Source organism: Salvelinus namaycush, chromosome 33, assembly GCF_016432855.1.
Source record: "Salvelinus namaycush isolate Seneca chromosome 33, SaNama_1.0, whole genome shotgun sequence".
NCBI classification, from domain to species: domain Eukaryota; kingdom Metazoa; phylum Chordata; class Actinopteri; order Salmoniformes; family Salmonidae; genus Salvelinus; species Salvelinus namaycush.
In genome coordinates this window covers 20,681,822-20,708,215 of record NC_052339.1, presented here as the reverse complement: position 1 = coordinate 20,708,215, position 26,394 = coordinate 20,681,822, and the positions used below count along the sequence as shown (strand labels likewise).

General features: G+C 44.8%; 1 protein-coding gene across 1 annotated transcript in view; it reads left to right on the top strand.

The window, feature by feature from the left end:
• Positions 1–26,394, top strand: part of LOC120027686 (polycystic kidney disease 1 like 1) — a 44,363-nt gene continuing 17,969 nt past the window's right edge. Inside the window, exons 1-36 of the mRNA XM_038972678.1 lie at positions 1–110; positions 2,269–2,406; positions 2,633–2,814; positions 2,964–3,125; positions 3,216–3,553; positions 3,902–5,129; positions 8,943–9,135; positions 9,332–9,687; positions 9,831–10,055; positions 10,407–10,526; positions 10,640–10,808; positions 10,963–11,202; positions 11,367–11,499; positions 11,614–11,817; positions 11,966–12,147; positions 12,323–12,526; positions 17,199–17,362; positions 17,604–18,128; positions 18,233–18,436; positions 18,517–18,579; positions 18,700–18,783; positions 19,995–20,060; positions 20,170–20,355; positions 20,523–20,600; positions 20,777–20,919; positions 21,005–21,125; positions 21,586–21,709; positions 21,916–22,108; positions 22,194–22,250; positions 22,450–22,728; positions 22,839–23,099; positions 23,188–23,301; positions 23,403–23,554; positions 23,654–23,754; positions 24,016–24,076; positions 25,962–26,099. Of these exons, the coding sequence (XP_038828606.1) occupies positions 1–110; positions 2,269–2,406; positions 2,633–2,814; positions 2,964–3,125; positions 3,216–3,553; positions 3,902–5,129; positions 8,943–9,135; positions 9,332–9,687; positions 9,831–10,055; positions 10,407–10,526; positions 10,640–10,808; positions 10,963–11,202; positions 11,367–11,499; positions 11,614–11,817; positions 11,966–12,147; positions 12,323–12,526; positions 17,199–17,362; positions 17,604–18,128; positions 18,233–18,436; positions 18,517–18,579; positions 18,700–18,783; positions 19,995–20,060; positions 20,170–20,355; positions 20,523–20,600; positions 20,777–20,919; positions 21,005–21,125; positions 21,586–21,709; positions 21,916–22,108; positions 22,194–22,250; positions 22,450–22,728; positions 22,839–23,099; positions 23,188–23,301; positions 23,403–23,554; positions 23,654–23,754; positions 24,016–24,076; positions 25,962–26,099 (7,298 nt within the window). The remainder of the gene's footprint in view (positions 111–2,268; positions 2,407–2,632; positions 2,815–2,963; positions 3,126–3,215; positions 3,554–3,901; positions 5,130–8,942; positions 9,136–9,331; positions 9,688–9,830; positions 10,056–10,406; positions 10,527–10,639; positions 10,809–10,962; positions 11,203–11,366; positions 11,500–11,613; positions 11,818–11,965; positions 12,148–12,322; positions 12,527–17,198; positions 17,363–17,603; positions 18,129–18,232; positions 18,437–18,516; positions 18,580–18,699; positions 18,784–19,994; positions 20,061–20,169; positions 20,356–20,522; positions 20,601–20,776; positions 20,920–21,004; positions 21,126–21,585; positions 21,710–21,915; positions 22,109–22,193; positions 22,251–22,449; positions 22,729–22,838; positions 23,100–23,187; positions 23,302–23,402; positions 23,555–23,653; positions 23,755–24,015; positions 24,077–25,961; positions 26,100–26,394) is intronic.

The following is a 26,394-nucleotide window of genomic DNA, read 5'->3' as shown; positions in this document are numbered from 1 at the left end:
ATGCATCCCCTGAAACACGACCCTATCAAGCCGCACTGCTTCTTGACATACTGCTCGCTTAACTCGGAAGCCAGCCACACCAATGCGTCGGAGGAAACAACGTCCAGCTGGTGACCGAAGTCAGCTTGCAGGCGCCCGCCCCGCCACAAGGACTCGTTAGAGCGCGATGAGATAAGGAAATCCCTGCCGGCCAAACCCTTCCCTAACCCGGGCAACACTGGGCCTATTGTGCGCTGCCTCATGGGTCTCCCGGTCGACAGCCTGGGATCATACCCAGGTCTGTAGTGTCACCTCAAGCATTGCAATGCAGTGCCTTAGACCACTGCGCCACTCGGGAGGCCAGGAGGGTGAATACTGATCTAATCAAGATATATTAGAGTTTTATCTTTCTTACATTCTTACAAGTATTTGTGTAGATCATTGACCAAAAGCGACAATTAAATACATTTGAATCCCACTTTGTTACACAACAAAATATGTAAAAGGTCAAAGAATGTGAATACTTTCTGAAGGCAATACAGATTCTGGCCTGTGCATAAGGATGCACCATGTTACTGTAAAATTACTGTAACTCAACAAGCACACTCCACCATGCAACATAGCTAGAGTACATGAGGACAACTACTGGCTTTTCAATCCTATTACACAGTGTTTTGCATGGTGCATGAAGGGACCTATTTTTGACAGTGAACACATATCCTGTAACTTAGTAAGCCAATATCGTTCATAGGTTTATTAATACCATAATGACGCTAACAACCCTGCTGACCAGATGTGGCAAGCACATGAAGGCCTGTCTTTAAGGCTGTGTTGTGGCAGGTATTGACTTGCAATGACTGCAGGGCAATGTAGTCTAATTATGACTACAGATGATTGTGTGAAGGTTGACTGACAGTGGCAGGAATGCTAATTATAAAAGTGTTTGTGCGTGTGTGTGCGTGCGTGTGTGCACGTGCGCAATTTCTGCAATCTGTTCCCGGTTAAGAGAATTGTAAATGATCGTACAAAGGGATGCTTTCTCTCTTCCTTAGTGAAATCGTTTTGTTTCAGTCTTTCATACATTTTCTCACACCAGTGTGTATTCTGTTTCTCACACCGCATACAGTGGGTTCAGGGTTGCAGCTGTTACCTGTTCTCATTTCTTATTAACGTGAAAACACGCCCACCTATAACTTTTATCTACAGCCTCTTCAGTCCTTCATCTCCATCTCGCTGCATCTCTTTTACTGCAGCCAGTCCGCCCGATCTGACGCAGATCCACCAACGAACGCAGACAAATGGAAAATGCATTTCTTATGCACACAGACGTTTATCGTTTGCATTTACGCGTTTGTTGTCAACGGAGCTACTGAAACCATTTCAGGAAAAGGTAGGCATTTTTAAACGCTTTTACAATCAGGCCTAAGGCAATACAAACAACCCAACTGTCGTCTATACAATTAATGCAAACGACAGGCCACTACACGGAAAACAAGTGATTCATTCACCTAGAATATTTTGCAATAAAACGCCTGGTGTTTTTCTAAACAATTTTTGTCAAAGAATGACCATTTGTGTAGTTGTTACAGGCCTAAGTGTTTTAAATTGCATTCATTTATGTAAGTCATTTTCATATAATTGACTAGCCTACACAACCACTTAAAGTAAACCAATTTGATCAAATAAACAATCTTACCTTTTGTGTCTTGCCTGTTATTCTGTAACACAGTGTTGCAGTGGTTTGTGGGGTGTTATAACAACAGTTCTGCTGGACCAGCCAGTGGTCTGTCTAAAGCCCCGGATTGTCGAGGACTCCACCCCATCACCTGCTCACAGGGCTGTCTGGATGGCGGGTAAGAGAGGGAGTTATTGTACTTTTATATCACCACAGAAAAGAAAGCTTACTTAAAAAAAAAAAATATTCACAAACTGTATAATGTTTGATAGAAACATAACAAATGAAAAACACCTGTTGTGATGCACTTGACATGCATCCTTGATGTGGAGACATAGAATCAGCCCCTTTCTGCCAATGCCGTGGAAGATGTTTTTGAGTTACATTTTCACTAAGCAGGCATGGTGTCCTGTATGAAGGGAAGACAAATAATCTGTAAGGCATGTCTACACATTCCTAAACCACAGACTTTCTTCAGATAGAGAGAGGGAGACAGAGAGAGGGAGAGAGAGAGAAAGAGAACGAGGGAGAGTGAGAGAGCTAGATAGATTTAAAAGTAATCAGACAACTAAATCTGTAATGAAGATGATTCGATTTTTTCCTGTATGCTGCAGGTACGATGTGGCAGCGTTGTCGGGGGAGACGTGTTACTGTGGTCATTATGGGATGGAGGGGCTGGTGGCCAGGGAGTGTCCAGACATCTCTACTAAAGGGGAGTCAGACACTGTCCCACAAAACAACTCTACAGGGTGGTGAGATATATTTTATGCAGTTTTGATTGTGAGAGCCCTAGTGAGTAAGATTTATATTACATGATGTCAATTAAACTTGAAATTTGAAACTTGAATATACCCAGGAGAAGTTTAGATTCATTGTCTCCTATTTTTACATACAAAACTATTGACTAGACCGCTGGGTACTGTATGTTAATTCAAACATCTCTGATACCTACTGTATGTATACCCTATCTGTCTGCAGGTGTTGTGACTCTGTCTGTCTGCCGTGTGGAGATGGGAAGGACATGTTGGCTGTATACAGAACACTGGGGCCTTACATCCGGAATGTCAGCCTGGCAGTACTGACTGACACAGTGCATTCTGGGATGCCTTTCCTCTTGGAGGTTTCTGGATACCTGGCGGCTCCTCCCACTCAGCCAACAGGTTAGTTAAACTTTTTATCAATCCACTATTTACCTGGTTTTATAGAAGTTACAGTGTAAAATGGTAATTACATATGAATAACCTCATCATTGACTGATTAGTTGATGTGTTGTTTGTTGGTTATGATTGGACCGTTGTGTGGTTGTCAGGGATATATGGCCTGGAAGGAGAGAACCTATCGTCTGTGGATGTTCAATTCAGTGGGAAGGGCCACAAAGGTCAAAGTTCACACAGCGTCATCATCCAGGACGATGGCTTCTTCACCTTCTCCTCTGATTGGATGCTGGAAAACCCTGGAACATACCAAATTAGTATGTCAAAAACAAATAGATGTTTTATGTTTTATTAATGGGAATAAGAAATGTTACATCTCACATTCTCCCCTCTCCCTCTCTCTCTAGAGATCTCAGTCTCCAACCTCCTCTCCCAGCTCTTCTCCTCCCTCTATCTCTCCGTCTTGCATCCCTCTCCAGAGGGGTTGGAGGTCAGCCTGGTCCAGGGGCAAGGGGGTACTCCCTCCTGCCTGCCCTACCCAGCCCAGGACACCCTATCCCGGGCTCTGGAGAAGGCCTACCTGGGTGATACCCTCACCCTCCAGGCATATGTAGGAGCTGGAATCAGGGTGCAGTTCCACTGGAGATTCATCAGTGATGATGAAAAGGAAGAGGAAGAGGAGGGAAAGAGGAGGGATGTAAAGATAGACTGCCTTCCTGATTCTGATTGTCTGAGCAGCACTGTGGTGAGAGGTTTACACCACATCTGACTTGGGCTTTTCTAGGGGTCAAAACTTTTCGTTCACTGTTATGATATCATGACAATTGGACTCTATTCCATATTTTCAGAGCCAACTGTTTAAAACTGAGGGGATTCACACTGTCAAGGTCAATGCTTCCAATAAATATGGCTGGACTGAGAAAACCATCCATATTGTGAGTAGTCTGCCACTATGTTACTTTCAGTCAAGCACTAATTTATAAACAGTCTGTTAACATTTTACAGGTGGATTGAGTAACACATTCAGTTTGATAGCTCTACCTGATTTCTTCAGACTTCACTTGTAATAGGGGTGCTCTTTCTCTGTGTACAGGCGGTGGTGAGGCGTGTTGTGTGTGATTTGATTCTGGAGAGTCGGTCTGGGTACCATCTGGCTGCTGGTCAGAACATTTCTGTGGACCTGCAGCTCTACACCACGCAGAGACAGAGCCTACTGCTCAACCTCACACTGACCTACCAGGGAAAACACAGCGTCAACCAAGACCATGTCCACAACCTCAACCAAACCTTCAATCATGACGATGCTGACCATGAAAACAATCAAAACCATGACCAAACAGAGGATCACAACCTCAATCAAAACCAAACCTACAGTCATGAACCTGACCACTTCTACAACTTTACCCTAGCGCTTGAACTCAACCACAACCAAACCCAGGGTCATGACAATGACGATCACACCGTGTCCCTCCAATTCACCCACACCCTCTCCCTGTCCTCTTACCCACAGCCCTCCAGCCCCCTGCACCTCCGCTCTTCCTATGGCCAGACCAGCTGCCACCTCCAGTTCCGCCTGCACTACCCCCTCCCCTCCACCGTGGGACAGTATACCCTCTCAGCCACAGTCTTCTCCCTCTCTGATCCTGCTGTGCCGCTACTCTCCGCCTGTCTCCCTTGCCCCCTGGTGGTGTACGACCGCATACGCCGGCTCTGGCCGGCTGGAACGTGGAGCGCTGTGGTTCAGTCACGGTCAGAAGTCAACCTCACGGTCACCAGCCAGGCTGACCGCATGGGTTCTAAGATGCTTTGGACAGTTGCTAGGGGCAACACCACTGTGTTCAACAGGATCACGGAGGCCTGGACCGTGACCATGACATTCTCGATCGCAGGGACCTATCTGGTCACGGTCAAAGCCTTCAACCCAATCAGCTGGGTTGGCTTCCACACACACTTCCTGGTCCAAGATCCAGTCGGAGAATTTTTGTTGAATGTTCCAAGAGTGGTCACGGTCGACTGTCCGACCGCAGCGTTGTTCACCATCACAACAGGGTCGAACATGTCTGTGGTGGTGTTAACGAACACATCCGTGCTGTACCAGAACAACAGCTACACAGCATGGGAGGAGGTGACCGTGGGTTTGTTGTTTGACTGTACTGGGACCACTGAGGTTGAGGTCAGAGCTGAGAACCTAGTCTCCTCTGAGAACAGGTCTGTGAACGTGTGTGTTCAGCTGGTCAGAAAGTGGTTACACACGGTCACCATGGATATAACTCTACCACCGGTCATTGGGCCGAGCCTAGCCCTCAGTACCAAGGTAAATGGTAAGGAAAAATGTCATTCTCAAGTACTTTACTCTGATTCACCATAATATGTCTATGTTTGTGTGAATGTTTAAAGCTTTTCAACTGTTTTAAGATGGTGTGCCTGAACAGAAGGACACTGCCAAGACTTGGGCAGAGTAACATTAGAAACTGCCAAGACTGGGGCAGAGAAACATTAGAAACTGCTAAGGCTAGGGCAGAGTAACATTAGAAACTGCCAAGACTGGGGCAGAGTAACATTAGAAACTGCCAAGACTGAGGCAGAGTAACATTAGACACTGCCAAGACTGGGGCAGAGTAACATTAGGAACTGCCAAGACTGGGGCAGAGTAACATTAGAAACTGCCAAGACTGGGGCAGAGTAACATTAGAAACTGCCAAGACTGAGGCAGAGTAACATTAGAAACTGCCAAGAATGAGGCAGAGTAACATTAGAAACTGCCAAGACTGAGGCAGAGTAACATTAGAAACTGCCAAGACTGGGGCAGAGTAACATTAGGAACTGCCAAGACTGGGGCAGATTAACATTAGAAACTGCCAAGACTGAGGCAGAGTAACATTAGAAACGGCCAAGAATGAGGCAGAGTAACATTAGGAACTGCCAAGACTGAGGCAGAGTAACATTAGAAACTGCCAAGACTGGGGCAGAGTAACATTAGGAACTGCCAAGACTGGGGCAGATTAACATTAGAAACTGCCAAGACTGAGGCAGAGTAACATTAGAAACTGCCAAGACTGCGGCAGAGTAACATTAGAAACTGCCAAGACTGGGGCAGAGTAACATTAGAAACTGCCAAGGCTGAGGCAGAGTAACATTAGAAACTGCCAAGACTGAGGCAGAGTAACATTAGAAACTGCCAAGACTGGGGCAGAGTAACATTAGAAACTGCCAAGACTGAGGCAGAGTAACATTAGAAACTGCTAAGACTGGGGCAGAGTAACATTAGAAACTGCCAAGACTGGGGCAGAGTAACATTAGAAATGGCTAAAACTAGGGCAGAGTAACATTAGAAACTGCCAAGACTGAGGCAGAGTAACATTAGAAACTGCTAAGGCTGGGGCAGAGTAACATTAGAAACTGCTAAGACTGGGGCAGAGTAACATTAGAAACTGCTAAGACTGGGGCAGAGTAACATTAGAAACTGCCAAGACTGGGGCAGAGTAACATTGAAAAGTTCCTTACCTGGCTTTCCCCCTTCAATAATTCCTGCATTCTTGATTGCTGTCCAACTAAACCTGTATTTCAACATCAGAATTGTATAAGGCTTTAGTGGAATTCCTCTCAAGCACATCTGATAATCTGATCCTCGCGCCTTCTCACTACATGGAGAAACTAGAAGGGACGGAAGCCAGGGGCTTTTTACTACCATATCCTCTCTAACATGGTCATCTAGTAACTACCCTGTCCTCTCTAACATGGTCATCTAGTAACTACCCTGTCCTCTCTAACATGGCCATCTAGTAACTACCCTGTCCTCTCTAACATGGTCATCTAGTAACTACCCTGTCCTCTCTAACATGGTCATCTAGTAACTACCCTGTCCTCTCTAACATGGCCATCTAGTAACTACCCTGTCCTCTCTAACATGGTCATCTAGTAACTACCCTGTCCTCTCTAACATGGTCATCTAGTAACTACCCTGTCCTCTCTAACATGGTCATCTAGTAACTACCCTGTCCTCTCTAACATGGTCATCTAGTAACTACCCTGTCCTCTCTAACATGGTCATCTAATAACTACCCTGTCCTCTCTAACATGGTCATCTAGTAACTACCTTGTCCTCTCTAACATGGTCATCTAGTAACTACCCTGTCCTCTCTAACATGGTCATCTAGTAACTACCCTGTCCTCTCTAACATGGTCATCTAGTAACTACCCTGTCCTCTCTAACATGGTAATCTAGTAACTACCCTGTCCTCTCTAACATGGTCATCTAATAACTACCCTGTCCTCTCTAACATGGTCATCTAGTAACTACCTTGTCCTCTCTAACATGGTCATCTAGTAACTACCCTGTCCTCTCTAACATGGTCATCTAGTAACTACCCTGTCCTCTCTAACATGGTCATCTAGTAACTACCTTGTCCTCTCTAACATGGTCATCTAGTAACTACCTTGTCCTCTCTAACATGGTCATCTAGTAACTACCCTGTCCTCTCTAACATGGCCATCTAGTAACTACCCTGTCCTCTCTAACATGGTCATCTAGTAACTACCCTGTCCTCTCTAACATGGTCATCTAGTAACTACCCTGTCCTCTCTAACATGGTCATCTAGTAACTACCCTGTCCTCTCTAACATGGTCATCTAGTAACTATCCTGTCCTCTCTATCATGGTCATCTAGTAACTACCCTGTCCTCTCTAACATGGTCATCTAGTAACTACCCTGTCCTCTCTAACATGGTCATCTAGTAACTACCCTGTCCTCTCTAACATGGTCATCTAGTAACTACCCTGTCCTCTCTAACATGGTCATCTAGTAACTACCCTGTCCTCTCTAACATGGTCATCTAGTAACTACCCTGTCCTCTCTATCATGGTCATCTAGTAACTACCCTGTCCTCTCTAACATGGTCATCTAGTAACTACCCTGTCCTCTCTAACATGGTCATCTAGTAACTACCCTGTCCTCTCTAACATGGTCATCTAGTAACTACCCTGTCCTCTCTAACATGGTCATCTAGTAACTACCCTGTCCTCTCTAACATGGTCATCTAGTAACTATCCTGTCCTCTCTATCATGGTCATCTAGTAACTACCCTGTCCTCTCTAACATGGTCATCTAGTAACTACCCTGTCCTCTCTAACATGGTCATCTAGTAACTACCCTGTCCTCTCTAACATGGTCATCTAGTAACTACCCTGTCCTCTCTAACATGGTCATCTAGTAACTACCCTGTCCTCTCTAACATGGTCATCTAGTAACTACCCTGTCCTCTCTATCATGGTCATCTAGTAACTACCCTGTCCTCTCTATCATGGTCATCTAGTAACTATCCTGTCCTCTCTATCATGGTCATCTAGTAACTACCCTGTCCTCTCTAACATGGTCATCTAGTAACTACCCTGTCCTCTCTAACATGGTCATCTAGTAACTACCCTGTCCTCTCTAACATGGTCATCTAGTAACTACCCTGTCCTCTCTAACATGGTCATCTAGTAACTACCCTGTCCTCTCTAACATGGTCATCTAGTAACTACCCTGTCCTCTCTATCATGGTCATCTAGTAACTACCCTGTCCTCTCTAACATGGTCATCTAGTAACTACCCTGTCCTCTCTAACATGGTCATCTAGTAACTACCCTGTCCTCTCTATCATGGTCATCTAGTAACTACCTTGTCCTCTCTAACATGGTCATCTAGTAACTACCCTGTCCTCTCTATCATGGTCATCTAGTAACTACCCTGTCCTCTCTATCATGGTCATCTAGTAACTACCCTGTCCTCTCTAACATGGCCATCTAGTAACTACCCTGTCCTCTCTAACATGGCCATCTAGTAACTACCCTGTCCTCTCTAACATGGTCATCTAGTAACTACCCTGTCCTCTCTAACATGGTCATCTAGTAACTACCCTGTCCTCTCTAACATGGTCATCTAGTAACTACCCTGTCCTCTCTAACATGGTCATCTAGTAACTACCCTGTCCTCTCTAACATGGTCATCTAGTAACTACCCTGTCCTCTCTTGCATGGTAATCTAGTAACTACCCTGTCCTCTCTTGCATGGTAATCTAGTAACTACCCTGTCCTCTCTTGCATGGTAATATAGTAACTACCCTCTAGCTGACTTTTTCTTCCTCTAAATCAGCAGCTTTGATATTAGCACATGAGGTAACCACGGAGGAGCCAATTGGTGACGTCCTCTTAGTGTTGGCCACACCTGCCGTGATCCGATTAGCTGACTTCATCAAAGCAACAGCGATAGTGGTCAGAGGCGGGGCCTTGGTGTTTGAGTGGCAGGTGTCTCTCCCAGAACTCACCACTCACAGTCACACAGACAGGTAAGTCTATCCCCTGAAGATATTTACTGTCACAGAAAGTACTTTTTTTTTTACCTTGTTTTCTCCCTACTGTTTCTCTCCTTCTCTTCTTTTGTTTTATGTTTTTCCTTTTCTGTTTGTCTTTCTCTCTCTCTCTCTCGCTCCACACCACTCCCTCAATCTATTCATCATCCCTCCATCTCTCCCTCTGTCCCAGGAACACCAGTGTGAGCTCCCTTCATCTCCAGGCAGTTGTTCCAGGGATGTATAACATTACCGTGACAACCTACTGTCCCCTGGGCCACACCTCAGTCAGCCGACACCTAGAGGTCAGGGTTCATGGCCCCGTGGGTCACGTTCAGGTCCAGTACCCATTTGGGTCGGATCGGGCAGCGCTCCACCTGCAGGCTGTTGGGACCTACGCCACGTCCCTCCTCCTGTTCAGAGGACACTCCTTCTCCCACAGCGCCCATTTTGTTTTTGACTTCGGAGACGGGTTGCCAACTTCATATGTGAACGGTGTCTCTCATTCGCTGGGAAAGACTGCATCTACCTATCACCAGTTCACTAAAGGTAAACAAGTAATTATGTTTGCAAATTGAAATAAAAATAAAAACAATACCTTACATTCTCCTGAAATTCAGGCATGAAGACATTTTGGACACACTGTAATAGTTGATATTTGTCAAACTGTTGAATCTTTATTGCATCCCCAGAGGGAGTGTTCCAGATCAGAGTGTGGGCCTATAATGAGTTCTACAGAAGTATGGCTACGGAACGTGTGTTCTATGTAGAGAAGGTTCCAGCGGGTCTAGAACTCTCTGCCAACTCAAGTGTGGTCCATAAGAACCAGGTGGTTCTCTTTGAGGCTCTGTTAGAACAGGGAACTAACGTCTCCTACACCTGGAGTATGGGAGACCAGACCACCTATGTCAATGCAGGTATTAACCAGGACTGGATGTGATAACAGGTTCTCATACTTACAGACCAGACAAAATGGATTATGGAATATACTGAATTACATCACAATTCATTAATTTCCAAATTTGTCTCAAATCATTTTGGAATCTATAGTCTTTTGTGTGAATATAAATCTGTATGCTTTATCTGTGTGTGTGAATATAATTCTGTGTGCTTTATCTGTGTGTGTGAATATAATTATGTATGCTTTATCTGTGTGTGTGAATATAATTCTGTGTGCTTTATCTGTGTGTGTGAATATAATTCTGTGTGCTTTATCTGTGTGTGTGAATATAATTATGTGTGCTTTATCTGTGTGTGTGTGTCTCCAGGTGCTGTAGTGTCCCACGTGTTCCTGTCTGTGGGTGCGTTTGAGGTGTGTGTGTTGGCTGAGAACAAAGTGGGGAGTGTGAGCCACTGTGTCCCCGTCTCTGTGCTGCACCGGATGCAATGTGCGTATGACATATGACGTCCTATCTATGTCAGAAACAGGTACTGTAAGTTCTGAAATCATTCATTCATGAAATGTAATATTTATTTCCTGTACGTCATTTGTCTTTCCCAGCTGTGAGTATCCACACAGAGAAGCAGGCGTATGCCACAAACACTGATATAACATTCCGGGCCCGGACAGAAGAACCGGACCCTGTGGAATTCCTCTGGCACTTTGGAGATTCCCGACCACTTCGAACCACGTCACGCTCCTTAAAAAAGACATACCACACACCTGACAGGTTCTCACTCATCTCTTTGATGAACACAATTAATCAGTGATTAGTCATAATCAGTAGGCACATGGTCACACACATGTTTGATATTTCCAGAACAAATACACCCTATAAAGTTGTCAGATTTACAAATCTAGTCTACTCCTTCCTGTCCTCCCAGGTACAGTGTGGTGGTGGTAGCCTCCAACGGGCTGAGCTCCTTCACCTCCGAGGTGCATCCTGTCCTGGTCCAGAGAGCTGTGCGTCCTAACAGATTGCTCCTCCAGCCGTCTGTGGTTCTGAACCACACCGCCAGCTTCACCTGTAGGGTCAACTCTGGAACCAACCTTTCCTACTCCTGGAGCTTTGGAGACGGAACCTCCAGGACGGGAGGGAACACAGAACAGCATGTGTTCCACAGGTCAGACTGAACCTTCTAGAAACTTCTATTAAAGGTGCAATCTATAATTGTCCTACCCAATCAATGGTGTTGCTCCTGCACTTGATTGTGAACTGATTGCAGTCTTGGTGAATGTGACAGATGGTGACATAACATGGCATAGTGTGTGACTGTTCCCCATGCAGGACAGGAGAGTTCACGGTTGAGGTGACCGTGTCTAACCTGGTCAGCTCTGCCTCCCTGACCGCACAGATGTTTGTGGTCGACCGCCCCTGTAAACCTCCAGCTGTTAAAAACATGGGACCGCTCAAGATACAGGTAAGAGTGTTACTGAGAGACTGAAGGTTTGGACCTGTTGGCATAAGGATTTGGACTGACAGACACAGGGTCATATTCAGACTGACCCCAAATTCCCTCTCCTCTCCTCTCCAGGTACGGAGGTATGAGCCAGTGGGTCTGGGGGTGACGTATGAGGCAGAGGTCCAGTGTGATGTGTTCCAGGGTCTGGAGTACAACTGGTCTCTGTATAACTCTACAGGCCTGCCTGTACCTCTACCTCCTGTTCACACAGACAGACAGAGCATCACCCTACCCAGCCACTTCCTACACTATGGTATCTACACCGCTATAGCCAAGGTGAGTGGAATCAAAACAGAATTCACGCATTCTGTAATACTATATGTTGTCAATATGTATGTTGCTAGCCCTTTTCATTGAAAACCTGGCAAAATAGTATAGTTTTTATAATTATGTTATCATAACGTTGTCCTGTGGTTGTGTGTAGGTCCAGATCGTGGGCAGTGTGGTGTACAGTAACTACAGTGTATGTGTGGAGGTGGTGCCCAGTCCTCTGGTCTCCTTCATCCATGGAGGCACCAATGTGTTCCTCAGCAGCAGAAACAGCAGCATTATCTCCCTAAACGGACAACTCTCCTATGACCCCGACTACCCCATGAACCACCTCAGGTAACTACAGCAGTAACACTGGCTGTCAGTCTGTCAGTAGCCTACAAAAGCCTACATACACACCAGTTCTCCAGGAGAAAGGTTGGCCAGCCCAACTGCTCTTAGAGTTGTTTTGGGATTGGCCATTTAATGAAATGGACCCTTTCTACTGTTACTAAATCCCTCCCCCTTACAGCTATAACTGGACCTGTAAGCCAATCAGTACCATCGACAGCTCCTGTTTCGACCAATATGTGCCCACCTCCTTCTCTGTGATCGTGTTTCCAGTGGGGTTCCTGAAACGGGACTTTGACCAGTTCAGGTTCATGCTCACGGTCCAGAGTGGAGAACGCTCATCTACAACTGACACCTTCATCACGGTCACACCCAGCCGGATCAGGTGGGGAACACTTTGATGTTACTTTACTTTTTGTACACTCCCCTCCATATGTATTTGGACAGTGAAGTGCTTAGCTAGCATTTTAGATTTGAGATATAATGTTTTTCATGAGATGGCGGTACAGAATGTCAGCTTTTATTTGAGAGTGTTTTCATACATATCTGTTTTACTGTTTAGCAATGAAAGAACTTCATGTATCTCTCTCTCTCTCTCTCTCTCTCTCTCTCTCTCTCTCTCTCTCTCTCTCTCTCTCTCTCTCTCTCCCTCTCTCCCACTCTCTCTCTCTCTCTCTCTCTCTCTCCCTCTCTCCCACTCTCTCTCTCTCTCTCTCTCTCTCTCGCTCTCTCTCTCTCTCTCTCCCTCTCTCCCATTCTCTCTCTCTCTCTCTCTCTCTTTCTCTCTCTCTCTCTCTCTCTCTCTCTCTCTCTCTCTCTCTCTCTCTCTCTCTCTCGCTCGGCATGAAATACAATTTGTAGATATTACCAAAGCAGTATAGTGGTACAGCATTTCAGTAAATACAGTACAATGCAATAAGGATAATGAAATACAATTCATTTCAGTAGTGATAATAATACTAGTACATATAATCATGTATTCAGGTACAACACTACTGCTGTTGTATTGTGTAATCTTCGATCGATCAATGTAATTAAATAAAAATACGATTATAAAAAGAAAAAGAAAAAGAAAGAATGTCTAATAAATAAACAACAACATGTACATGATGATGGTTCCACTATGTATTACCAGTAAGTTATATACAATGTAAATACTTCAGCGTGTGGCGTAGAGGTCTAAGGCACACTGCATCTCAGTGCTAGAGGCGTCACTACAGACCCTGATTCGATTCCAAGCTGTATCACAACCAGCTGTGATTGGGGGTCCCATAGGGTGGTGCACAATTGGCCCAGTGTCGTTAGGGTTTGGCCGGGGTAGGCCGTCATTGTAAATAACAATTTGTTCTTAACTGACTTGTCTAGTAAAAAAAAAGGTCTCTCTATGGCAATCATATACATATCTGGCAGTAATATTTGTGGTTTCTCCCTCACCCAGAATCATTCCCAGCTTTATGTCATTAGTAAATGCATAGAAGATGGGAATTGATTGAGATATTTTCTTAAAAAATATGATCTTATTTGGGAGTATTTCTCACAGTAGAGGAAAAAGTGCATCTCTGTCTCTACCTCCCCTGTCGTGCAGTGACCACATAGACACTCCCCTTTAGGTAGCCATGTCTTTTTGTGTTTCCCTTTTTCTATAGCCAATTGGTGGTCGCTGGGCCTGTATTTGGTCAGGATCTGTCACTGTTTTGGATCTCTGACAGAGTACAGATATTCTGCCAATTTGTATTCTGTTTTGAGAGCCAAATAGCAATTTAGTATAGTCTGTACCAATTTTTCAAATAGGAGGTTTTCATTTCTGTAGCAACTTGATTGATTTCCCTCTGTGTTTGGATAATAGGGTTGTTTAGTGCTTATAACAGATGACATAGGGGACTTTATTCAGTGTTCAGCTCTTGGGTTTCAAGTGCTTTGAATTGTAAGGATGTTTTGTGGCTTAATTTCAAATGGTGCCAAAATGTTAGTGTCCTTTCTACAGATTTACAATTAAAGGGAATCTTCAAAGTTCCGCTCTGCATGCATTATTTGGTACTTTCTTTTGGATATTTAGGATAATCCTGCAGAATTCCGTATGTAGATTTTCTATTGGGTTTTTCTCCCAGTAAAATTCTTTGCAGGAATTTTCACCAAATCCACTGGAGGCACTGATTTTTTGTCTCAGGTAGTTGTACCGTTGGGCATGTTCAACCATGGTATTTATTAATTTGGAGGAGTGTCTGCTGCTCTGATCCCTGGTCTTTTTCTGGAAAATCATGACTGGTTTTCTGAATGTTGATTGCCCAGTTGATGCTGTATTCCTAAAGAATGTTACGTTGTTCCTGTAGACCTTGATCTGTTGGTGACAGTAGGACAAAATCATCTGCGTTGAGCAGGAATCTGACCTCTTCATCTTTGACGGTGTCTGTCCAGGGGCTGCAGATCGGTCCAACAACATTGCTAGTTTGTTGATGTAGACGTTGAACATGGTTGGACTTAAACTACACCCTTGTCTCACCCCTCCCCCTAGTGCAAAAAACGATGTTATTTTATTGTTCCGTTTAATACTACGTGTGTTGTTCAAGTAAATAGATTTGATGATGTCGTATAATTTATCCCCAACGCCGCTTTGGAGGCTTTTGTAATATAATCCATCATGCCATAAAGAATCAAAAGCATTCTTAAAATCAACAAAACTTGCAAATACTTTTCCTCTACTTTTCTGATGAACATGCTGGTGTATTACTGTGTGTTTTGTGTGTATTTGGTCTGTTATTCTGTGTTTGAATAGAAATGCTAATTCGTTTTTTGCTGAGAGCGCTATATTGTCTAAGGAAGGTTTGTATTCTGTCATTGACAATACAGCAGAACAGTTTCCCCATGTTACTAGTGACACACATTCCCCTATAGCTATTAGGGTCTAATTTGTTACCTTTTTTATATATGGGGGTTATGAGCCCCTGGTTCCAAATATCAGGGAAGCAGCCACTCTCCAAAACCAGGTTGAACAGTTTTAATAAGGCATCCTGCGACTCAGAAGTACTGTGCTTAAGCATTTCATTCCTGATGCTGTCAGGGCCACATGCATTTCCAGGTTTAAGGATTTGTATTTTCTTCCAAAGTTCAGCTTGTGTCATTTGTTAGTTAATTGGGTTCTGGTTGTTTATAATTGTGTGATATAGGGTCCTGAGTTTTTCTTGACTATTTTTTGGCTTTAAAGTAAGGTCTTCTGATGGTATCATTCCATAGAGACTTTCAAAATGATCTTTCCACATGTTGCCAGTTTCTCATGGTTTGAGAGTCCTTTAGGTGCCTTTTGACAAACTCCAAGCGGGCTGTCATGTGCCTTTTACTGAGGAGTGGCTTCCGTCTGGCCACTCTACCATAAAGGCCTGATTGGTGGATTGCTGCAGAGATGGTTCTCCTTCTGGAAGGTTCTCCCATCTCCACTGAGGAACTCTAGAGCTCTGTCAGAGTGACCATCGGGTTCTTGGTCACCTCCCTGAGAAAGGCCCTTCTCCCCCGATTGCTCAGTTTTTCCGGGCGGCCGGCTCTAGGAAGAGTCTTGGTGGTTTCAAACTTCTTCTATTCAAGAATGATGGAGGCCACTGTGTTCTTGGGGACCTTCAATGCTGCAGACATTTTTTGGTACCCTTCCCCAGATCTGTGCCTCGACACAATCCTGTCTCGGAGCTCCACGGACAATTCCTTCGATGTCATGGCTTAGTTTTTGCTCTGACATGCACTGTCAACTGTAGGACCTTAAATAGACAGGTGTGTGCCTTTCCAAATCATGTCCAATCAATAGAATATACAACAGGTGGACTCCAATCAAGATGTAGAAACATCTCAAGGATGATCAATGGAAACATGATGCACCTGAGCTCAATTTCGAGTCTTATAGCAAAGGGTCTGAATACTTATGTAAATAAGGTATTTTCATTTTTAATACATTTGAAAACATTTCTAAAAACCTATTTTCGCTTTGTCATTATGGGGTATTGTGTGTAGATGGCTGAGGATTTTTTATTTAATCAATTTTAGAATAAGGGTGTAACGTATCGAAATGTGAAAAAATGAAAGTGGTCTGTATATTTTCCGTATGTCAGGGATGTTTGGGCTGAATGTACTTGAAAGGAAGTCATTGATACAGGTTGTAATTTCTGGGCTGTGCAATGCTGTGTTGTTTATTTAGATTTTGTGTGGTCTTTGGGTAGAGAAGTTTTTTTTTAAATACATTAATCTGGCAGTGGTCAGACAATGGTGTTTTTGGTCTGACAGTGAATGCACTAATGGAGGAAGGGTCCAAGTCTGAGAGTGTGTAGTCAACATCACTGGTACCAAGAGCTGAGCAGTAGGTGAACCAAATAATCCCCTCTAATCCTGCCATTAAGAAAATACAGGCCTAAGGCTCGACAGAGATGCACTCCTTTCCATTTTTGTTCACTACCTGATCAGGGCTATTTCTATTACTACTATTGGGTTGTTATGTTTTAATGATAGCCTGAAGGACATTGGGTATCTATATCACCACGACACCATGTTTCTCGAAGTATTATTATGTCTTGACCTTTGGTGTTGAAAATATGGGTTTGTAGTCTTAAGACCTAAGGTAGAGGAGTACAAGCCCCGGATATTCCAAGAGCTAATAGTTAATTATCTAATTTCATATAAGTATATATCTATATATAATTTGGTGAGACTAAAGTACATAGGAAATGAATACACAGACAAATATAGAACAGGACAATTCAAACGTGTGGGTGTGAATAATGAAAACTAAACTAAATAAATCAATAAAAGTGTGTGTGTGTGTGTGTAATAAATACATTAACCTCTCTCTCTCTCTGTCTTTCTCTCTCTCTCTCTCTGTCTCTCTCTCTCTCTTTTTTTCTCTATCTCTATTTCTCGCTATCTATCTCCCTGTATCTCTCTCTATCTCTATCTATCTCTGTCTCTCTCTCTCTCTCTCTCTTTTTCTTTCTCTCTCTCTCTCTCTATTTCTCGCTATCTATCTCTCTGTCTCTCTCTGTCTCGCTCTCTATTTTTTTTTCTCTCTCTCTCTCTCTCTCTAGGAGAGTGTCAGTGTATTGTTACCAGTGCCAGGGGGACGCAGTGAACTGGGACCAGTCGTTCTCAGTCAGAGCAGTGTGTGATAGCTGTGGCACCTCCCCCAGAACCATCAGCTACACCTGGACTCTCTACCTGGTCGACTCCTCCAGTAAGGTGGACACAGACGGTAATACATAGATCCCTCACCATACAGACTACAGCAGGATAGGTCCGTAGACCAGTCCTTCTGATGTGTAGCTAAGTGTATAATAAGATCTCTAAAGGCCTGAATTCCAAATGAATGGGAGTGACACAGGCCCTACACTACTCCTATACAGTAGAGTGTATCTGTGTGTAATAATGTGTTTAGCGGGATGAGTGGGGTGTTATAGTGTGGGTATGTTAACCTGTGTGTCCTCTCTTTCAAGTCCCCTTCTGCCACAGTGTGGATCTGAGTATTCCCTCCAACATCATTGGTAGCCCTACCTTCCCCCTGCCTCCAGCCCTGACTCTCACCCCTCCATCATCACCCCCACACACACCCTCAACCACAGCCAGCATGATGTCCTCATCCACAGAGATATCCTCAAATATGACATCAATCTCAGCCAGCTTGGTGACCGGTCTGATGCCATCAAACGTGACCAGCCATACTGAGATACAAACTACGACCCCCACAACTCCCGACCCAGTCCCCCTGCCTCCCTTCTCCCCGTTGCCCCCCTTCCCCCTCCCTTCTCCATCACCTGGTGGTCGCCCCCAGAAACAGAGGTCACAGGGGTCAGTAGAACTTCAGAGAATCAATAGCGCAGCTGGGAACAACCAAACACCAAACTACAGCCCTCCATTTCTCTCTTTACCAAACCACGCTGTTTTGGCCAACCCTTCACCAAACTCCTCCCCCGAGCCTATCTCTGCTCCAATCAGCTTCACTCCTGATACACCTGAGCCAGGTAAGGGTTAAGAGTCACACAATAAAACATATTATCTTCTGCCGACTGCTTTTCTTTGATAGGTTTCGTAGCTCTGAAATATGTTGGTGTATATTTTATTTCAGACTTGGGAGGGTTTGACCCCGGTGGGCCCCCTTACCTCATCTCAGAGTACCCTGTAGTTACCTTTGACGACGGCAGCATCCTTTACTCTGCCCCCCTCGGCCAGAGTGACATCATCGAGGAATTCCCCATCGATCCCGATTTTACCACTGACTACGACTTCCCTTTCCCCGTCCTGGAGAGTGGAGATGTGAGCGGACGTCCTGGTAAGGAAGATAAATGAATAGATGGATGGATATATTTACGTCTTTACAGTTCTCTTAGTTCAGTCCTCTTTGTGTTGCAGTTGAGGGCTCCTTTCCTGGACAGTCAGTCAGTGGTGGAGTGTTAGGACCCTTCCCTGGATCAGGTCAGTTAAGAGTTACTGGTATTATTGACATACAGTAAATTAAAGTAGCAAATCATTTTAGATCCACAACTAAGGAACATTGAAAAGTCCTAGATGACACATGTTGCTGTTTTGTTTCAGATCCCTCCACAGCAGAGACAAGCTGGGACCCCAATGGAACACTAGAACCATCAGGCAATCAGACAGGCAGCTATAACTTCACTGGTAATCAAATCAAATCAAATGTATTTATAAAGCCCTTCTTACATCAGCTGATATCTCAAAGTGCTGTACAGAAACCCAGCCTAAAACCCCAAAAGGCAAGCAATGCAGGTGTAGAAGCACGGTGGCTAGGAAAAACTCCCTAGAATGGCCAGAACCTAGGAAGAAACCTAGAGAGGAACCAGGCTGTGAGGGGTGGCCAGTCCTCTTCTGGCTGTGCCGGGTGGAGATTATAACAGAACATGGCCAAGATGTTCAAATGTTCATAGATGACCAGCAGGGTCAAATAATAATAATCACAGTGGTTGTCGAGGGCGCAACAGCTCAGCAACTCAGGAGTAAATGTCAGTTGCCTTTTCATAGCCGATCATTCAGAGTATCTCTACCGCTCCTGCTGTCTCTAGAGAGTTGAAAACAGCAGGTCTGGGTGTAAGGATCTGGGTGTAGCTGGTGCAGAGGAGTCAGGCGCAGGACAGCAGAGATGAGTAACACAAGGAACTTTACTCAAAATATCAAAATACATGAAGTAACACGAGGCCCACAAACATCAGACCGAATTTACAATAAACAAACACGCACAAAAACCAAGGGGAAAACAGAGGGTTAAATAATGAACATGTAATTGGGGAATTGAAACCAGGTGTGTAAAACAAAGACAAAACAAATGGAAAATGACAAGTGGATCGGCGATGGCTAGAAGGCCGGTGACGTCGACCGCCGAACGCTGCCCGAACAAGGAGAGGGACCGACTTCGGCGGAAGTCGTGTCACTGGGACAGGTAGCACGTCCGGTGAATAGGTCAGGGTTCCATAGCCGCAGGCAGAACAGTTGAAACTGGAGCAGCAGCATGGCCAGGTGGACTGGGGACAGCAAGGAGTCATCAGGCCAGGTAGTCCTGAGGCATGGTCCTAGGGTTCAGGTCCTCCGAGAGAGAGAGAGAAAGAAAGAAAGAAAGAAAGAGTGAGAGAATTAGAGAGAGCATACTTAAATTCACACAGGACACCGGATAAGACAGGAGAAATACTCCAGATATAACAGACTGACCCTAGCCCCCCGACACAAACTACTGCAGCATAAATACTGGAGGCTGAGACAGGAGGGGTAATGCCACGCAGATTTATTTCAGTCGATGTACATATTGGATTGAATAACATAAGTATTTTCTATAGACTCATACTTTTACAGAGATTTAGTTGTGAATGTCTGTCCTACAGATTATAATGTTCCCTTCCTGGGGATAGAGGAGGGAGACCCGGGAGTGTCAGTGGGCAGACCAACAGGTAGGGCTCACCTGTGTTTGTGTGTGTCTGTGTGTGTTTGTGTGTGTGTGTTTAGTGCTTGTGTTTATACTGTGTATGCCTGTGTGTGTTTTTGTATGTCTATCGTCAGGTTTTAGTGGTGGGAGCTCCGAGAGCTCAGAGGGTGACTCTGCTCCTGCTGTCCCAGGATCAGGTGAGGATGAGGGGAGTAACCTGATGGACTCCAGCCCCTCCCTGGTGGTCCTTGAACCCACACTACTAGACTTGCCCAGAGAACTGTTAGAGCAGGAGCTGTTTGAGTCCTACACATACACAGGTAAACATCCATCAGCACGCAATCCACTTAACTACTGCATTGTGCAAAGTGTGTACGTGCACAGCAGTTGTCCAGTCTCAATTCAACTAATTCAAATATAAATTGAATTGTTTTGATAGATTGACTGTACGTTGTTGTACCTGATCACCTGTTGTTTTTGCCTCTAGGAATCTCCTCTAATCTCATCACGTTCAGACCTTTCACTCTGAGAGCAGGGAGCAGATACATGTTGGAGGTCACAGCTAGTGAGTAAGGTCCAGATGTCGAGTCTGCCCTCTGAATCTCAGATGCTGTACGATGATGAGAGATGGATGGATCAATTCACTAATGTATTGATTAACTGATTGCTTTTTAATAAATGTCTCACTCCCTTTATCTGTTAATCAAAGTGTGTGTCCTTGTTTCCTGTTACTGAACTCAGACTCCCACGATGCAGTACTGGGGCGGACTCAGCTGTTCCTGTCCACTAGCCCCAGCCCCCGAGGGATAACCTGTCAGGTGCAGCCTAGCAGTGGCTTCGAGATACACACACACTTCAGCTTCTTCTGCACCTCTGGGAAAGAGGTACACATACAGTCTAACCAACAGCAGTAGTACTGTATTTATCTCCATCACCATCTTACTCATGTGTTTATTGTGTGTGGTTTAGGACCTGCTGTATGAGTACAGTTTCAGTATAGGAAACAGCCCTCCTAAGATCCTGTACCAAGGAAGAGACTTTCAGTACTTCTTCAACCTGCCATCTGGAGACCCTCAGGATGACTATAAAGGTATATTACAACTATTTTCTGCAGTCAAATGACCTAGTGGTCTCATAGGTGGAATTTTATTCATATTTTTCATAATTTCATAATTAATAAACATTATTTTTAAAAACGTGCCGAAAATCCAGTGTTTATATGTCAGATGGTTTTGTTGTATTTAAGTCTTCTGTGATGCATATAAAGTGTAATATTGGGATAAAAACTCAAAATGTAACACATTTCGATTTCATACCTCACTTGGTACAGATCTTTTTTTTAAGCCCATAACCATGTGTGTGAGGTATATACTTTTGTTTCAAAGTAGATTTGTTTAAGACTACCAAGAAACACTGTGTGACCCTGATTTAGTCCACTGCAGTAAAAGGTTAACTCTTATTTTATTATATTGTCCAGAGAGGAATATAGCAGACACTCACATTGTTTTGAATTTCATATCTTTATTGACACTGTGTCCCTGTTGATCCAGTCACTATCTATACAGAGGTCCGGAACAGGTTTGGAACAGCAACTGCACCCTGTCCTGTAACCGTCACAGTCCACCCCAGCTTCATCAGGAACACCTCCTCTAACTACAACCCTGATATGGAACTGTAAGACTGACTGACTGACTGGTTGACTGACTGACTGACTGACAGCCTGACTGACTAGTTGATTGACTAACTGATTAACTGACTGACTAGTTGACTGCCTGACTGACTGACTGACTAGTTGACTGACTAACTGATTTATTGGTTGATTGGTCATTGGTTTGATTGATTGATTTGAGGCCTCTCTGTCTTTCTCTCTCTCTGTGTAGTTTTGAGTCAGGTTTGAGGAACCTGTCTGGTCTGGTCCAGTTGGGGAACAGTGTAGAGATCCGTAACTACATCATCCTCCTGTCCAGCGTCCTCAACAGACTCAGCCAGGACCCCACAGCCAACACACACACTCAGACACACACACGCACCGCACTCATCAATGCTGTTTGTCACCTCGACATCAATGACCAGGTATACACACTCGCACGCACGCACACACAGACGCACACTCAAAGTAGAGTGTCTAGTAACGATCAGTTCTTGTGTGTGTCCCTAGCGGTCCATGACAGATAACATCTACATGCTCAAAGACCTGATGCACCTCACCCACCAGGTAAGAGACCCTTTACATTGGGTCAGAGCTTTATATGGCTCTGCATAGAGATGTATGCAGGATAGACGTATAATACATTATGTATTAACAGTTGTCCCAGGTATTGTTTTCCAGTATCAGTGTGGTGGTGGCGGGTCACGTATAGGCTATAAGATGATAGATGTATATAATATGTATTAACAGTGTGCTGTTGTCCCAGGTATCGTTAGCCAGTGCCAGTTTGGTGGTGGGTCATGTCCAGTCCATCTCAGACCTGTTCCACCAGCCCAGTGTTCCTGTTCCCTACCTATTGGACAGCTGGACCCTCAACACTCTGGTCACACTGCTGTCATACAGCCTGCAGGCCACCCCCACTACTAATGATGTCAGACAAGACCAGGCCACTGCTGCTGATGTCATACAGGCCACGCCTACCCTCAAAGAACAGGCCATACAACTCACGACTGACAGTCTGCAGACTACTGATCAATTACTACTGGTGAGATACATACTCTCTCTCTCTCTCTCTCTCTCTCTTTCTCTCATTTCTCTCTCTCATTTCTCTCTTTCTCTCTCTCTCTCTCTCTGACCCTCCTCTCTGTGTTTTAGAAATACCTCCTGTTCAATAAGGTCGAGCAGCACAACGTGACCACCAGTGTCATGGACCTACAGACCACTCACCACGACCGTGGTCTAACCACAGTCATCAGCTCTGGCTCGGCCACCTTCTACCTGCCTGACTCCCTGGACCTGGTCCTGTACGGCCGTAGGAGGAGAGAAACCGCAGATGGACCACAGAGTCTCTGTGTCCTCAGCCAGCTGACCACGTTCACACACAACCTCTACTTCTGGACCAAGACACCTGTACTGGTGAGATACACACACACACTTGACATCGAGATGATGATGATGGTGATGATGATGATGATGATGATGATGATGTGTGTGTGTCTTTCAGCTGAGTGGGCCAGTGATTGACCTGACTCTGTACAACTGCAGCACAAGGAGAGAGATTCCAGTACGCTCGCTCTCCCAACCAATCAACATCGAGTTCCCCAAAACACCTAGAAATGTAAGCATTCACTTTCTGTTTGTGATGATGGACAGATTGCCTGTGTGTGCGTGTGTATGTGTGTGTGCGTGCGTGTGTGTAACCTTTCATCTCCCCCACAGGTAAGTTCTTTATCGGAGTTCACTCTCCTGCGTAGCCAGGTGAACTACCACGGTTTCAACATTACCCAGCAGGCCTTGCAGGAGGCCATACTGGTCAGTGTGGAATTCACGCGGCCCCCCAACAAGACCTTTCCCATCATGCTCCTCTTCAGGTGTGTACAAGCCTTTGAGTACAGCTTCAAACCTTCAGTTTTAGAATAGACAATTTCCTCAATTCCCATATTATGTCAGTTAATTGTGTGTGTTCTCAGGATGTTTGAGAGGCCGACCCCCAGCTTGTATCACATCCACAGCATCTATCACTGGGACAGAAACACCACTTACATCACCCTGCCTCCATCATACCTCACTGGTTAGTCTCATATCTCTCTTTCACTCTCCCCACTTTTTCTCTCCCTGTCTCTATCTCTGTCTATTTCTCTCTCTCGCCCCCCCCAAACCCTCTGTTTCCCTCGCTCCCTTGTCTCATTTGCCATATCACATCATCTGTCTTTTGTTGTTTATAATTGAAATGATATTCCCTTTTGTTTAGTCACTGTGATTGCATGCTAATGCTAATGCTAATGCTCCCTGTAACATGAGGATGATAAAGTGTTTCATACGTTCTGTCCAGCTGCAGGGACAGGCTACCTGGCTCTACTCAATGCTGACTACAAAAAGACCCCCAGACACAAGTAAGTAACAACATCATCATCATATTATTATTATTTTATGGAGTCGTGCATGGCCACGCAGTCGTGGGTGAACAGGGAGTACAGGAGAGGGCTGAGCACACACCCTTGTGGGGCCCCAGTGTTGAGGGTCAGCGAAGTGGAGATGTTGTTTCCTACCTTCATCACCTGGGGGCGGCCCGTCAGAAAGTCCAGGACCCAGACCCAGGGCCTCCAGCTTGATGATGAGCTTGGAGGGTACTATGAGGTTGAATGCTGAGCTGAATGTTGAGCCGTAGTCAATGAATAGTATTCTTACATACAGTGGGGAGAACAAGTATTTGATACACTGCCGATGTTGCAGGTTTTCCTACTTACAAAGCATGTAGAGGTCTGTAATTTTTATCATAGGTACACTTCAACTGTGATAGACGGAATCTAAAACAAAAATCCAGAAAATCACATTGTATGATTTTTAAGTAATTAATTTACATTTTATTGCATGACATAAGTATTTGATACATCAGAAAAGCAGAACTTAATATTTGGTCCAGAAACCTTTGTTTGCAATTACAGAGATCATACATTTCCTGTAGTTCTTGACCAGGTTTGCACACACTGCAGCAGGGATTTTGGCCCACTCCTCCATACAGACCTTCTCCAGATCCTTCAGGTTTCGGGGCTGTCGCTGGGCAATACGGACTTTCAGCTCCCTCCAAAGATTTTCTATTGGGTTCAGGTCTGGAGACTGGCTAGGCCACTCCAGGACCTTGAGATGCTTCTTATGGAGCCACTCCTTAGTTGCCCTGGCTGTGTGTTTCGGGTCGTTGTCATGCTGGAAGACCCAGCCATGACCCATCTTCAATGCTCTTATTGAGGGAAGGAGGTTGTTGGCCAAGATCTCACGATACATGGCCCCATCCTCCCCTCAATACGGTGCAGTCGTCCTGTCCCCTTTGCAGAAAACCATCCCCAAAGAATGATGTTTCCACCTCCATGCTTCACGGTTGGGATGGCTTTCTTGGGGTTGTACTCATCCTTCTTCTTCCTCCAAACACGGCGAGTGGAGTTTAGAGTTTAGTTTTGTCTCATCAGACCACATGACCTTCTCCCATTCCTCCTCTGGATCATCCAGATGATCATTGGCAAACTTCAGACGGGCCTGGACATGCGCTGGCTTGAGAAGGGGGACCTTGCGTGCGCTGCAGGATTTTAATCCATGACGGCGTAGTGTGTTACTAATGGTTTTCTTTGAGACTGTGGTCCCAGCTCTCTTCAGGTCATTGACCAGGTCCTGCCGTGTAGTCCTGGGTTTATCCCTCACCTTCCTCATGATCATTGATGCCCCACGAGGTGAGATCTTGCATGGAGCCCCAGACCGAGGGTGATTGACCGTCATCTTGAACTTCTTCCATTTTCGAATAATTGCGCCAACAGTTGTTGCCTTCTCACCAAGCTGCTTGCCTATTGTCCTGTAGCCCATCCCAGCCTTGTGCAGGTCTACAATTTTATCCCTGATGTCCTTACACAGCTCTCTGGTCTTGGCCATTGTGGAGAGGTTGGAGTCTGTTTGATTGAGTGTGTGGACAGGTGTCTTTTATACAGGTAACGAGTTCAAACAGGTGCAGTTAATACAGGTAATGAGTGGAGAACAGGAGGGCTTCTTAAAGAAAAACTAACAGGTCTGTGAGAGCCGGAATTCTTACTGGTTGGTAGGTGATCAAATACTTATGTCATGCAATAAAATGCAAATGAATTACTTAAAAATCATACAATGTGATTTTCTGGATTTTCTCTCCCAGTTGAAGTGTACCTATGATAAAAATTACAGACCTCTACATGCTTTGTAAGTAGGAAAACCTGCAAAATCGGCAGTGTATCAAATACTTGTTCTCCCCACTGTATGTAGGTACATGAGCAGACAAGTGAACTACACATTGAGACTGGAGACCAGCCAGTGTCTGTCCTGGGACCACCAGGAGGGCTGGACACACACCAGCTGCACACCTCAACAAGGACTGACCTCACACACCAGGGTCAACTGCAGGTAACACTCAGTCACACACACTCGCACACTCGCACACACACACACATATACACACACACACACACACACACACACACATGTTATGTTCTTCTATCCTAGTGGGGACCTCAAATTAATTTCCATTCAAAATCCTATTTTCCCTAACCCCAAGCCTAATCCTTAACATTACCATAAACCTAACCTTAACCCATAACCCGAATCCAAACCCTAAACCTAACTCCTAACCCTATTCATAACCCCTAACCCCTTACCCTAACACTAATTGTAACCCTAACACTAAACCTAACCCCTAACC